This window comes from Bombus flavifrons, chromosome 11 (genome assembly GCF_040668555.2).
Source record: "Bombus flavifrons isolate JBK064 chromosome 11, iyBomFlav1_principal, whole genome shotgun sequence".
Taxonomy (NCBI): Eukaryota; Metazoa; Arthropoda; class Insecta; order Hymenoptera; family Apidae; genus Bombus; species Bombus flavifrons.
In genome coordinates this window covers 11112129-11125468 of record NC_138452.1, presented here as the reverse complement: position 1 = coordinate 11125468, position 13340 = coordinate 11112129, and the positions used below count along the sequence as shown (strand labels likewise).

Below are 13340 nucleotides of genomic sequence, written 5' to 3'. Positions count from 1 at the left end.
CGTGGCAAACTCTATGGTAATGTCTACACTGTGCATACAATTTCTCTTGGAATCCACGAGAGTCGATTCCGCCAATTTTCTCATGCACCGTTAGCCAACTTTCATGCGATAGTAAACGAATGAAACTCACTTAATGACAGTCTGCTTCATGCTGTTTGTCATTCTGTTCTCTCTTCGGTTTCTCTAAAGTTTCTTCTTCTTGTTGTTTGTTTCTATCGAAACTTTTTCACTGACACATTACTACACGCACTCTTTCTTTGATCCTTTCGAATAGCCCTCACTATCAATTTCTTTTCTTTTCTCTCTCTCTCTCTCTCTTTCTTTTTCTCTGTAAAACGACGCGATTCTCGCGGATCCCGCAAATCGAAGATCCTTCGTCTCGAGATGCTCCTTTTCTGTTATTTATCGATGATTCGTCCTCACGATACTTCTTTCCTTTCCTCTAGGGGCCGGATATGAATCGGTTTGGGCTGTTAGCGCCAGACTGAAGGAGCACGCGCATCTCTCCTCGTATTTAAACGCCCTCTCCCTACCTCTCTCGCCCTCTCTTTCTCGTTCCCATTCGGCGGCTCCGCGTTTCGATACTCTCCTTTTCCTTTTTCCGTACTCCCGTAAGTATCCTGGCCAATTTGCCGAAAATCTGCGATTCGATCGCGGATTATATCGGTATGCATGTATAATTTTAGATGTAGATCGCTTTAACCTGTTGACCGAGCAAGTCGAGTTAACTCGTCGCTCGAGTTGCTAACTTTTTGGAAATAATATCTTCACCGAGGGATTCTCCAAGTCTTTTTACACTGGCTGTAGAAAGTATATCGTAGATATCCTTATTTTACAACGAGGCGTTCGTTTTTTTTATCAGGTTCTACGTTTCATTTATTATTTTTCATAGCATCAAAGTTTCGTAGTCGTACGAAGGCACTGTTATTACGCGACACAGAAGGATTAATTCGAAGTAACTTCGGTCATTAGAAATTTCATCGATTTTCTTCTTCTCTTAACGGCTCGAGAGCGTGGTGGTGTATTTGAGTACGAAATATTGAAACACTAGCTTGTGTTCGTCATATTATTTCTTTGAACTTTACTCTATTTGACGATATCTTATTTTTATATGTTTCATTTGATTTTCTTTTCATTTTCCCGTTATATTTTATCAGTTTAATTATTTTTGGACTATCAGAAATTCGTTTGATCTTCGTTAAAACGAAGCGTCGAATATTTGGTCGAATGGTCGAATCTAAAATTGAGATATAAAGTATTTTACATTTAATACCTTTATAGACATATAGATCAATGATTTTCAAGATGCCGGGAAATTTATGTTATACAGTTCATTAAATACTTCGGAAGTTCGTAATTATCTTTTTATCTCTCAACGATTATATGAGAAACTAAACGCTGACAAATTATTGTCTATTTTTGTAATGTCCATTTTTTATTTTATAATTCTAAAGCGTTTGTAAGGACAATTGGACGAAGTTTGATTCTTTTCCGATGTTATAAAGCCGTCTAAGCGTTTCGTGCGTTTGTAGATTCCTCTTTTCTTTTTTCTTTTTTTTTTGTTCTGACGCTCGTCCTCTGCACGGAACGATGATACTATGCACGTCAATGATTTCCGAAACATCGGAAAAATTGTTCTCTTCCTCTACATGACCGACACTGAGATTACCGTGCATCACGGAAACATTTATTTTGTGCCGATGAACGTCAATGAGTAACGTGCACATGGTCGCACGCCAAAGCTTCAAACGGAATACCAGGATTACGAACTTCGATTCAAATTGATTTATCAAAATCTTTCGTATCATTAATATTTTCAATAGAACGATTATTGATACTCTCATACGCTAATTTATTTTGATCGCAATATCGTATCGCAAATATCGAACGTTTTAATCCTCGAATTTGTCAAGTTTTTGATCGAGACATCTTGCGTATATGAATTCAGAATCAAACTTATTTCCTTCTGCTTCCTCATCAAGAAAGATGAAGTTTAATTCGCTAACAAGGTAATTGCAATTTCTGTCGTTTTACGATACATTAGTCAGCTTGATACAAAGGCATGTATTCCATTCCTATGAATTCGTTAGCGAAAACCATTGTCAAACCATGAATTGTATACGCGAGATTAAAATAGGGGACTAGTTCCAACTGGTTGCGAGAACAATACACGAACGGTATATAATCCATTAGCTTAAATTAAATCGCGTACCAAACACATCAATCATGAATGAAAAACGGATAACGCTCGTGAAATAAGCTTTATTAAGTAGTTTGTAAAAAATGCTGGTTTCATCAAACCAACCACCGTATTGTACTATATTCTTGGCATGTTCGATTCGATACAACAGGTAGATAGCTAGTCGCATATTTCCCAAAATAATACCGCGACGATACAACGAACGATATTTTTTCAAGAAACACCATCAAATCTTATAATCGTGACTTTTATCTTCTAATTTGAAAAACGATGATTCAAACGAACGATTCCTATTAGAAGAGTACGACAGGTTTAAAATAGTCACTTATAAACTGTTTAAAATACACCCACGCGGGAGATCTCCTCGGCCCGTTCGATTACTCGTACAGCGTCGTTTATTTCGAGAGGGAATCGATTTCTTTGAAAAAGTTACGGTTTATGGAGTGGCGTCTCCGACGAGATTCATTTGTTAGCGTCTACCGTCTGACTAGGTGGGAAGCGCGAGTGCGTAAGTTTGGCCGAGTTTCCGAAAGTTATAGAGACCGACGTTGGTCTTCTAGCTTCGTGCTTCAAAACTATTGCGCGCAAACTTTAAAACTACTGTCCCAGAAACGGCTGCGGAACTCTGTAGGGCTTCAACCTACATAGGGTGAACATACAATCGCAGGTCGTTCCATTCTACGCGTTAGGCTGTATTTCATTCGACGATCGGACAACTGAAATACTTGACTGGCAGTTAAGTAACGTGATACCTTTTAGCAATTGCGAGCTCTTTACGGCGTGACTTTTTCGCGTCAAACGGTAAATATTTAACTTTCGATTTACGTTTAAACGTATTTCTCCCGTCGTCATTTTCTGTTATGTCGTTTGATAACGAATCCGTTCGGAACCGAATTTCTTTTACGTGTTTGCGTAAAGAAGACATAACGTTCGTATATTTATCGTCGGGTATACGCAACATCGAGCGTGAAAGGGTTATTTTGTCGACTATATTAAACCATGTTTAAACAGTATGTAAATACAGTCGATGTACTTAGTATATTGAGGGAATAATTAAAGAAAGCAAACAAGTAAGTTTCCCTTAGTAATTAGCTATCGGCAACCGAATAATTATCCTATTATTCGCTAATCGATCGTACAAATACATCCTTTTGAATTTACGTTCATATGTCTATATAGAGACAAAGTTTCGTTCAACTTGTACATTATTTTCCATCAACAGAAGTAATGTCCCGTGTTTCCTTATCTATGATCCGAAGCTGATTTGGGACAATGCGGGTTGACACCGTGTCAATCCCGATACGAGCAACGAAAAATTGCGAATAAATAGTCGGCCATTGTAGACTGAATTTAGTCCAACGATTATCATACGGTCATGCAAGTCAAATAGATTCCGGGTAACTTTTATTTCTTTTGCCTCCTGCTGGACTGTTCTTCGTGAACGGAAAGCCTAAATATATAGGTAGTTTCTTGGAATCGTTTTTTTTTTTTATGAAATCTGTTTTACTCACTGTTACGAAGAATCCTGATTGAACTGACCTAAGATATTTTTCAGAAATTCGTTCGTTTTTAAGCGTATTTGATTATTGCTATCGTTTACTTACGAATCGTATTAGAGAATCAGTCGCGTCTCGGAAAATTATCAATGCGACAAATCGCGATGAACCTGATTCAACATCTCTAAGATACTTTTTTCTAAACATTTGTTCGTAAGATTGTAAGTCATGCTATAGAAAATTACCAATACCCTTCCACCACGGAACACATCGAACACACCGAGGAGCCACGTGCGCTGCTCGTCGGTGAGGTTTATAACGAGGTCGTAAATTCGTATTAAGCGAGCAATCGCATTTAGAATTGTTAGTTTATTTCGCATTCGATAGTGAAGGATACGTTGTAAACTCGGTGTCTCCAAAGTCCACGCTTTGAAACCATATCGCGACGGTACAAGTTTCCGAGGTTTCTGACCTGCAGGAGTATCGCGACCTTTTCGGAAAAGCGAACGCCTCGCGTCAGTTCGGATACCACCCCATTCTTACCAGGAGAAGGCGCGTCAAGGGCGCACGGAAGAGCGATCCTGACATTCAGGACACCGTTGATTGAAAAACTAATTTTTACAACAGCCACTCAGCGTGTATCGTGGACGAACTTGAGAGCTCGGACAGTCCGAGCGAGACGTGCATATTGTAGCTTTCCATCGATGTACACATTCGAGCCATCAATCAGTATAGACATGTTCTAACGTTCAATCGGTACACGTCGTTCTGTCGATCAGCTCAAACATCATAGTACAAACAACCAAATACATACGTTATGTACTGTACTCGTTTTTTGCACATCGTTTTTTACCAAGGTACAAGTTGCCTGCTGCTATTGCGTTTAAAAGAGTGTAAACTTTGGTTTCTCTTACCTAATCGCTCATACACCACGGCTGATAACCATAGTTACATCGGCACACAATGTTCGCGTCCAAGTCGATGAACTACCGGAGACAGACGAGTCCGTTCAAATACGACGAATCGACGAACCTACCGCAAGATTTATAAAAGATGCTTTTCGGAAATTCCTTCTCTTTTACCTTCGTAAGCTATTACCATAGTCCACTTTCGAATAATTTTTTACGATGTTTTCCTTTCTTTAATTACGAACGATTTACTTGCAACGTTGTAAATTATGTCTTGAAAAACGATTCGCTGCATTATCAACCGCTCTCGAGAGAATAATCGCTCTGAAAAGTGAATTTAAACAGCACCATGGTGAATCTCTACCTCGATTACTCGTTTCTTGTGCGATGCACGCAGATGTTATTAGCGAAAATCAGACTGAAGCGCGTCGAGAAACCAACTTACGTATTTATGCTTGTTAAAAAATTATAAAAAACGACTATCGCACGATAAACTAATCGCTTGAAGATGAAAAAATATGTGAGCATTATGAGAATATCGATTCTCCTAACTATAAAATTATCTTCTTTTTGACAAGTACTATAAACAACTGCAATCTTCAACGATTTACAATCTAGTGTTTTAAAAATATGTATCGTCGGATTGTTACGCGAAATATTTATCAAGTTTCGTAGATAACCAGTTAACGCGATTTCGTTCCCACGCGAATACCTGCTGTTCTATCCGACCTTCACCTTCTTTTCCCGATTCGTAGAAACTGCTCTTTACGACGTGGAACGCTTGATGCAGCCTGTGCAAGTTACGCTATCATCTGCTACAATAGCACTAAATCATGTTCAAAGGAATATTTTAACGTCTACATTAACCTGAATTGCTCGTTCTACTCGCGGTCTTTAATAAAGGTTGTCCCATAAAAGAAAGACAAATATTGATCTTGTAGATTTCACTGTCGCACAACGTCAACGATAATTATCGTTTGTGGCACACGAGCTTCTAGCTTTCCAACGGATAACCAAATTACTAAATTCAACACGGTTAATTACGTGTTCGATGAATATACGTAAGTCCTAGAGAAGATCGAAAAATTCAACCTAACATCTTCTTATTTTAATTCACTATTGCATACTATGCAGTTTACTACTATCTTTTAATCATATTACATATATGATATTTTTCAGTTGTTTATCAAGCTACCCACGATTCCGTAATCCAACGAAATATCCTATCGACGCACTATTTTATAATTCAACGAAACGTTGTACCAACTGCATGACCGATTACGTTGTTGCTCGATGGCGATCGTACCGCTATCTTCGACAGAAAACGCAGCATCGTCGCGATAACTGGCTTCGATCCAGAGCGCTGGCGATAATAAGCTTTTATTTCGAGCAATTCGTTGATTAGCTTATCGATCGCTCTCGCAGTACCATTCGAAACAATAGCTAAGGTCGATCCCGTTATACATTTCACGTTGTGTTGGTTGTCGCGGAATCGCGGGATCTCGCAGCAAGCCACTATGCAGTTCGATATCACGATTTGAGACGCCTGACGAGCCGAGGACGAAGAAATCCAACTGGAGTAAGGTCGGTGAACCGCGATCCAAGAAGTGTGTCGACGTTAATTAAAGAAATCCCATCGATTATTGGTTGACACTTAGAGTTAACAGCTCGAGCGCGGAGAGAAAAAAAAAGACGTTTGATCACGTTTACCCATCAAAGGGAGGAGAAACTGCAGTTGACTACAGTTGATAGATAAAGGATCTCATTTACCTAAGATTCCGATTGGACGGTTTTATTTGATCTTTCCTTTGACATAGTTATGATAATTGCGTTAGAGGAACGTGGCTTAAGATTCAGGTTTATGACGATGTTTCAGGTTTGTGAATTTCGATATTTCTTGCTACGTATTGTATTTCCAGAGTTTATCGATCTTTATCTCGCTCCTGTAACCGATAGAATTAATTTTGCATTTTCAAATTGAATATTTTGCGCTATTTGAGATTTAAAAAGATTACGTTGATCGTTTTGCCTTATTATAGTTTAACTTCTTAAGAGCTAACGTTCCGTTAATGCAAGATTTCATTCGTCTATAACGTTTTTTGATCGACTTATGTTTTTCATTTAAATTATATAGTCTCTTGACGTTGTGAATTTTCAAGATTTAACTCGATATCTTTCGCGTTGCTATTTCTTCGTTCATCTAATCTCTATGATTTTATAAACTTGGAAAAAATTGAAGAATATTTATGACATTGTGACGAACTTAGGATCCTGGCAAGATCACGGGCCTCTGGAAAGGAAAGTTCCAACCAGTAGACCGAACATATGGCTGGTCGAAGATCGAGGATACCGTTACTGTGACGTTAAAACGACTGCGATGTCAGGGAAATCTAAATTATCACAAAAACCATCCATTGGAAAAGATGTTGCAGGAAAGATTTATCCGCTATATATGTACCGTCTCGATGGTTTTGCTCGCGATCTTCGTGCGAAAGCCTATCCTTATAATCCTGTTTTCTATCAAGCGGCGTCGTGTTTGCGATCAACTGCGTAATAACTGTGACATTATGATATTCGCGAGGTCGAATATATAGCAAATAAAAACATTATTTTTGCCAATGCAAATATACCGAAGGAACTAATAACAATAACAAATAAACGAGTTGAAAGGCTAAAGAATAATAAAACACAAATTCATATACGGTGTATATAATCCATGTGAAGCATAAAAATTCCTACGTTATGGTTCATGCTGTGTTCATGTGTAGCGTATCTTGGAAAAACTAGAAAGAAAATTCTATTACACGACAGACCCGCACAACTGAACTGCGATGTTCACGAAACGCGACGTTATTGAGACACAGTACAGAAACAAGATCGAAACTCGTTATTCTTTGTCGCAAGCTTCGTCGCAAACTTTAAAATTGTAAGAAAGACGAAGAGATGGAACGATATAATGCGTATAATGATCCAGATAACAGGTAACATACGCGATATCTGTACGATCTGAGTCGGATGATCATTACAAAAACGGGATTCTCGATCATTTTCCGACTATCGATCGAAATTGTTTACGCCCGAGTTTACGCCCCGGCCTGAATTTCTCGGCTGATGCATAGTACGAACGTGTGAACCGGCTAAGGAACGCCAGAACGCGTGAATTTGCATTTACCTGGCGATCGACAGGAAGCATCGAATGCTGCGATTCTCAAGAAAAGTCTGAAACTCGAGAGATACAGTTATACCGTTGCACCTGACTCCACGCGTGCGTGGCATGAAACCTTAGAAAATGAAAAGTCCAGTTGGTTTCGCGTAATGTAATTAGCTGTAGGATACGCGAAGTCGATCAGGAGTTCATGTTGATAACAGGAAGCGGTTCATTCAACGGTGACTTGTTGCGTAATATTTACGAGGCAAAAGACTCGGCTTGCTTACGAGTGTTAACCGACGTTCTACTTTTAACCACGTTCTATCGACTGACAATCTCGAAAAGTCCGCGTAAATCCCGCGATACGGAGGATCTCTGTCACTGGTCTGAAACGTTTAATGATCGAAATACCATCGAGCCTTCGTGAGCATGCATAATTAACGCTCGTTATGATGTTGAACCGATACATCGGTAGCTCGTGAGCGAAGTGTCGTTTGGAGCGGTCGAACCGCTACGTTCGACATCGTTCGTGTCATCTGATTGAGAGTTCGGATGAGATTAAATGATCTCTTAATTGTTTTCAGTCGTATGAGAATAACGATTTTTAATCGAAGGACAAAACCGAACATCGTAGAAACTGATTCGGGGGACAAGCCTAACGTATCATCGGAATTTTCGTTTAATCTAACGTACTATGTTGTACCATTTTGGCGAAATGATTATTTTTGCATCATCGTTCATATCAGAACCTGTCTTGAATTGGGATAAGTCGAATCGGGTCAATTACGCCCGTCTGGATTATCATAGATAGTCTGGTTTACGTATACCGAGATACGCATACAGAAACGTAACGTAAACTGATGTTACTAGGAGTGGCTTCACAACAACGTACCAGCCAAAGTTTATCGAGGTTATCCCGTTAGGCTCAGGTCGCAGTGACCGTTTTATCAAAGATCGGCCGCACGTATCCTTCTTTCCATCGAAACTACTCGCTTCACCTTGTAGATCGTTAAACTTCTAAATAACGATACATAGTGTTGCAAGAAATTGATCCATTCCTTCCATTCGTAGGTGGTGGCCATTTGAATATCAAAGTTATGGGGAAGGAATCTGTTGCTGACCTTTATGGCTTGGTGTTTCTTCTATTCTAAGAACGAAAAGATCTAAATCCGAAACTCGATGATACATTCTTATCGCTTCCTGAAGTTACTGTTATCTTTTATTTTATTTATTTCCTAATATCAGTTAGAGTCGATAGGTTCCTGCACATTTTATAATATCAAATTTATATCAAAAATCCAAAATAATAACAACGGCAAAGGCGATGTCGTATTGGGATTCCGTTCGAATGGAAAAGGAATAGAAGCACGAAAGATCTTTATATCCATGCAAATCCGAATACAGATAATCAAATGCCAGTCTAAAAAGAAGAGATACGGGTGCTTCATCGTGAAACTAATTTTAAACCTGTCTCATTTCGGTGTCAGTGGCATACAGAATCGATGACGAATGGCAACCGGTTCTGCCTGATATTTCATTGGCTGGAAAATTAATAACGTATCGCCATCTAGATTTTCGCGCGATTTTGTTAAAATATTCGAATTAGACATCTACTCGTAGATTAATCAATTTTCCAAGAAAAATCGAAATCTTTTCCAATGGATATGTTGCTGGCAAAACGATACAGCAGAAATGTTTTCGCGACAAACGAATCCAATTACCAAGTTTAATGAGCAGAAAACTCATACTTTAAAAAAAGAGATTAACACATCCGACGCATGTTGTGAAATATCCTGAATAATATCGTATATGTATGTGTCTAGGATATATTTTATGGAAAGCGGATATTCCAACGATACTAAAGCGATCGTGTGCAATAAGAAACAACGATACGATAACTTCGAGTATATTAATTAGAAAAAAAACTTTCTATAATATTCGATAAATTACTGTTTTACGTCTGTCTACGGTGATTCGTTAGCTCGAACGCCAATGTCGTATGATGATTCAATGCGATTTAATTAATTATCAGCAGCCACGGTGTACGAGTGATGCGTAAGAGAAACTAAAGTTTACACTCTTTTAAATGCCATAGTAGAAGGGAACTTTTACTTTCATGAAAAACATGTGTAATCGAGTACGACACATAGTACGTGTGTCGTAGTCTGTACTATGTATACTGTTTGAATGTCAGAACACATCGACGACTGATTGAAGGCTCGATTGTGTATACCGATGGAAAGCTACAATAAGCACGTTCCGCTCGGACTGTCCGAGCTTTCAAGTTTGTTCAGGACACACGCTGATTGGCTTTTGTCAAAAATTACTTTTTCAATCAACGGCGTCCTGAATGTCACGACCGCTATTCCATGCGCCCTTGACGCGCCTTCTACTGATAAGTGTGGGGTGGTATCCGAACTGACACGAGACGTTCGGCTCTGAAAAGGTCGCGATACTGCTGCAGGTCAGAAACCTCGGAAACTTGTACCGTCACCATATGGTTTTAAAGCATAGACTTTGGAGACACCGAGTTTACAACACATCCCTGGTTATCGAGTAGTAAAAGTAAACTAACAATTCTAAATGCAACTGACCATGCTCCCCTAACGAGTTTGAAGATTCCGAACGGAACAATAATCGTTTTTACGATAAAATATGATCCATTCTGTTGAAACCGATACAGATCTATCTTCAATTATATTCCTATAATACAATTTCCATACTTATCCAACACAATAAGTCGTAATTATCAGAAATTACACGAGTGAAAGTCAGCTCACCTATTCCACCCACTTGCAAACTGTGTATCGATGCTTTTCGAGAGGTTTCGCTCGAGACAATGGAAACTCGCAGAGAAGAGGAACGAATTATTCTAACGATCGTTTCCGTTCGCGATAACGAGTCCTCTTTATTCTAAACATTATCTATATCCATAGGAGGCAGTCAGTTGTAAAAACTCGATGGTCGTCAGAGCTACCTGAACGTCGACAATTAAGGAACAATTCATTTGCAGCTTAACAAGCCTATTTAACACGATCAAAGGATTCTCGATTTGTCTCACTTTTGCAGTCTCGCAAGCGTTAGCTTCGGTATTCGCTCGCTTGTTGCTTATGTAACTCGCAATTTGCGTTTAGAAGCGCGTAATTTCGTCGTCCAAGCGCAGAAACAGGATTTGCCACCAAGAATCCACCGTGAACCATGCCACGCCACGCTACGCTACACCATACCACGTTACTCTGCTCGACAACGCGATGAATATTCATTCGTGTCTCCGCTGTCTAATAATCATGCACGACTGCTACACGGATGCCATTCTACGATTGAAGGCTGTTTACGAAGCAATCGGACGATCGGACGCAAACTCAAGATTGGATGCAACATGTTCGAAGATTCGTTTCTACGCGATCGTTTACGACCATAGTTTAATTCTAATCATCGTATACCATTATACGTATCTAACTGTGATAATTAGAAAGAAAACTATTACGATAATTACGATTAAAATAAATCTTATCAAGAGTAAGCAAGCGATGCTTTTCAATGGTATCGCATAGGACCATCGTTTCGCATTTGCATACGAAAGAACTTGTCGCTGAGCCCGCCCGCCTGTTATCTTCGTTGCATTTAAATGAGACTGTTTCCGATGATCGATCAGAAAACTGTTGGCAAATCATTCGTGGAAATGTTCCTTTTTCTTTTTTTTACTGTCAATTTCAAAGCGTGAATCATCGTAAGAGTTAACAAAGGGAAACGAATTGAAAAGGAAGAAATGGAAGCAGAAGTTTGGCGATGTGTCAAGAAGATGTTTTAAGAAGGAAGCGGTTCTTTGTTCATTTTGGCGATGCTGTTTTCAAATCGGAAGAACGCTATGGCAATAATTCGCGGTAATTTCTTCCTTAGACAGCACATGGTACACCTTAACCTTTTGTTTCTTTAATTGTTTCTAGCTGTAGTAACACCGTATCACCGAAGAATCGAAGCTACAGTTGAAACGAAGCTCTTTTACAAAAATTCTTAGCAAGTCATCGACTCACAATCGCTGTAATTTGAATATCTCGAGTGATATTTCTCCAAAATATTACAAAATTATTCTCACTAAAGTATTTCATGAAAAAAAGCTAAACGAATAAATTTTTAACTATGGAATATCGGTCACGACATGGTTTGTCACAAATGATTAATACAAAATTTACATGTATTTTTTGTTGATCGACGGAAGCGAAGATGTACAGTATCGTAAACCAAGTCGTAAAGTGCAAGTTGCACCGTTCGCCTTCGAACGCACTGGTTGCTTCTGTATGTATGTTGGTTGTTCCGTTATATAGAAATGCCGAAGGCGATGCTAATGAGGTAAATCGAAGTCACAAATGCCGTAAAAGGTCCGATAACCCTTTCAAAAACGGTGTTTTTTTTTTTCTTTTTTCTTTTCTTTCGTTCGATTGGGGAAGAATACGGCGCGAAGGAAAATAAATCCGAACTCTGCTCGTGTAAAAAAGATATCCGATCGTATGTAGGCAACCCTAAATCTCTACCATACAGATTCGATTCCTGTGAACGACTGGAAATTTACTGTCAGCCGGTAACGGCATCTTCGTGCTCGTATACGGAATTCCCAGCGAAGAAACGAGGAGACACTTTGACGACTGACATTAATTTCCTGGAAATCACAGTTAATTTTTTAATGATCCTGTGCATTATTCGTTAACTAGCCTGTGGCGTATAGATTTTCATTGGATCGTTAAATGTTTTGGTTTTATTACATTTGGTTCTATTACTTGGTCATGTACTCTTAGACTATTAGATAAATAGCCAACTATGAACATGTATAGGAATTTTATTTGTTAGTTTATTTAACGTTCAAAGTCTGTCTAAAATAGGTACTGTGAGATAGATTTATGGCTACTGGCTGCAACACAGGTAAAGCTAATTGATTCTGCTGCATCTTTTGGATCATTTTCGATCCAAACTGATCGTTATTTATTGTTAAACAATCTTTTATTTGATGCAGGTAGGCGATTGTCTGTTTTAATTTCACGTAAAGTTGCCTCGCAACGTTACGAGTCTTATTGTTTTTTTTTTTTTTTTTTTTGACCAGATGTGAGATTGAAAGATAGAAATTCGAAAATTATAGCAAGTAGAGCGCAGAAGAAAAAGAGAGATTTGCTTCTTGTCAAAATCTATATATGTAACATTATCAATGTTTGTTCTGCTTTTAAACTAATCTCAATATCGTATAATCTACATATTTTCTTTTTTGTGTTTTTTTTATGAAAAATAGAGAAAATAGAAATCCTTATTGTTCTGGTAGCTTTAAAAGAAGCAAATGCTCCTGTTTCATTTCTCATGTCGGAACGGTGTAAAAATAACGGGAAGTTCTGGAAACAATAACATATTTTTCACCGTTGATCACTGTTGTCTGACGTTTCATTTATCCATGAAAGTATCATTCGTTTTTACATGCACATGTACGTAGTTCGAAATAGAAACTTTACGTTCGATCTCCGTTAGTCGCGAGCAGTATGTTATTAAATGAGTATTCTAAAATAATATTAAATCGGCGAGTCTTTTTTCGCTATAATGCTTACGAG

General features: G+C 38.6%; 1 protein-coding gene across 4 annotated transcripts in view; it reads right to left on the bottom strand.

Moving 5' to 3' along the window:
* Positions 1 to 13340, bottom strand: part of Nep2 (M13 family metallopeptidase neprilysin 2) — a 38357-nt gene that overhangs the window by 21730 nt on the left and 3287 nt on the right. The window contains exon 1 of one of the 4 annotated variants that reach the window (XM_069123534.1): positions 131 to 507. The exons of the other annotated variants lie outside the window; for them this stretch is intronic. Coding sequence (XP_068979635.1) covers positions 131 to 162 — 32 coding nt within the window. The 5' untranslated portion in view covers positions 163 to 507. Of the gene's footprint in view, positions 1 to 130; positions 508 to 13340 lie in introns of those variants that run through there. 4 annotated transcript variants of the gene reach the window in all.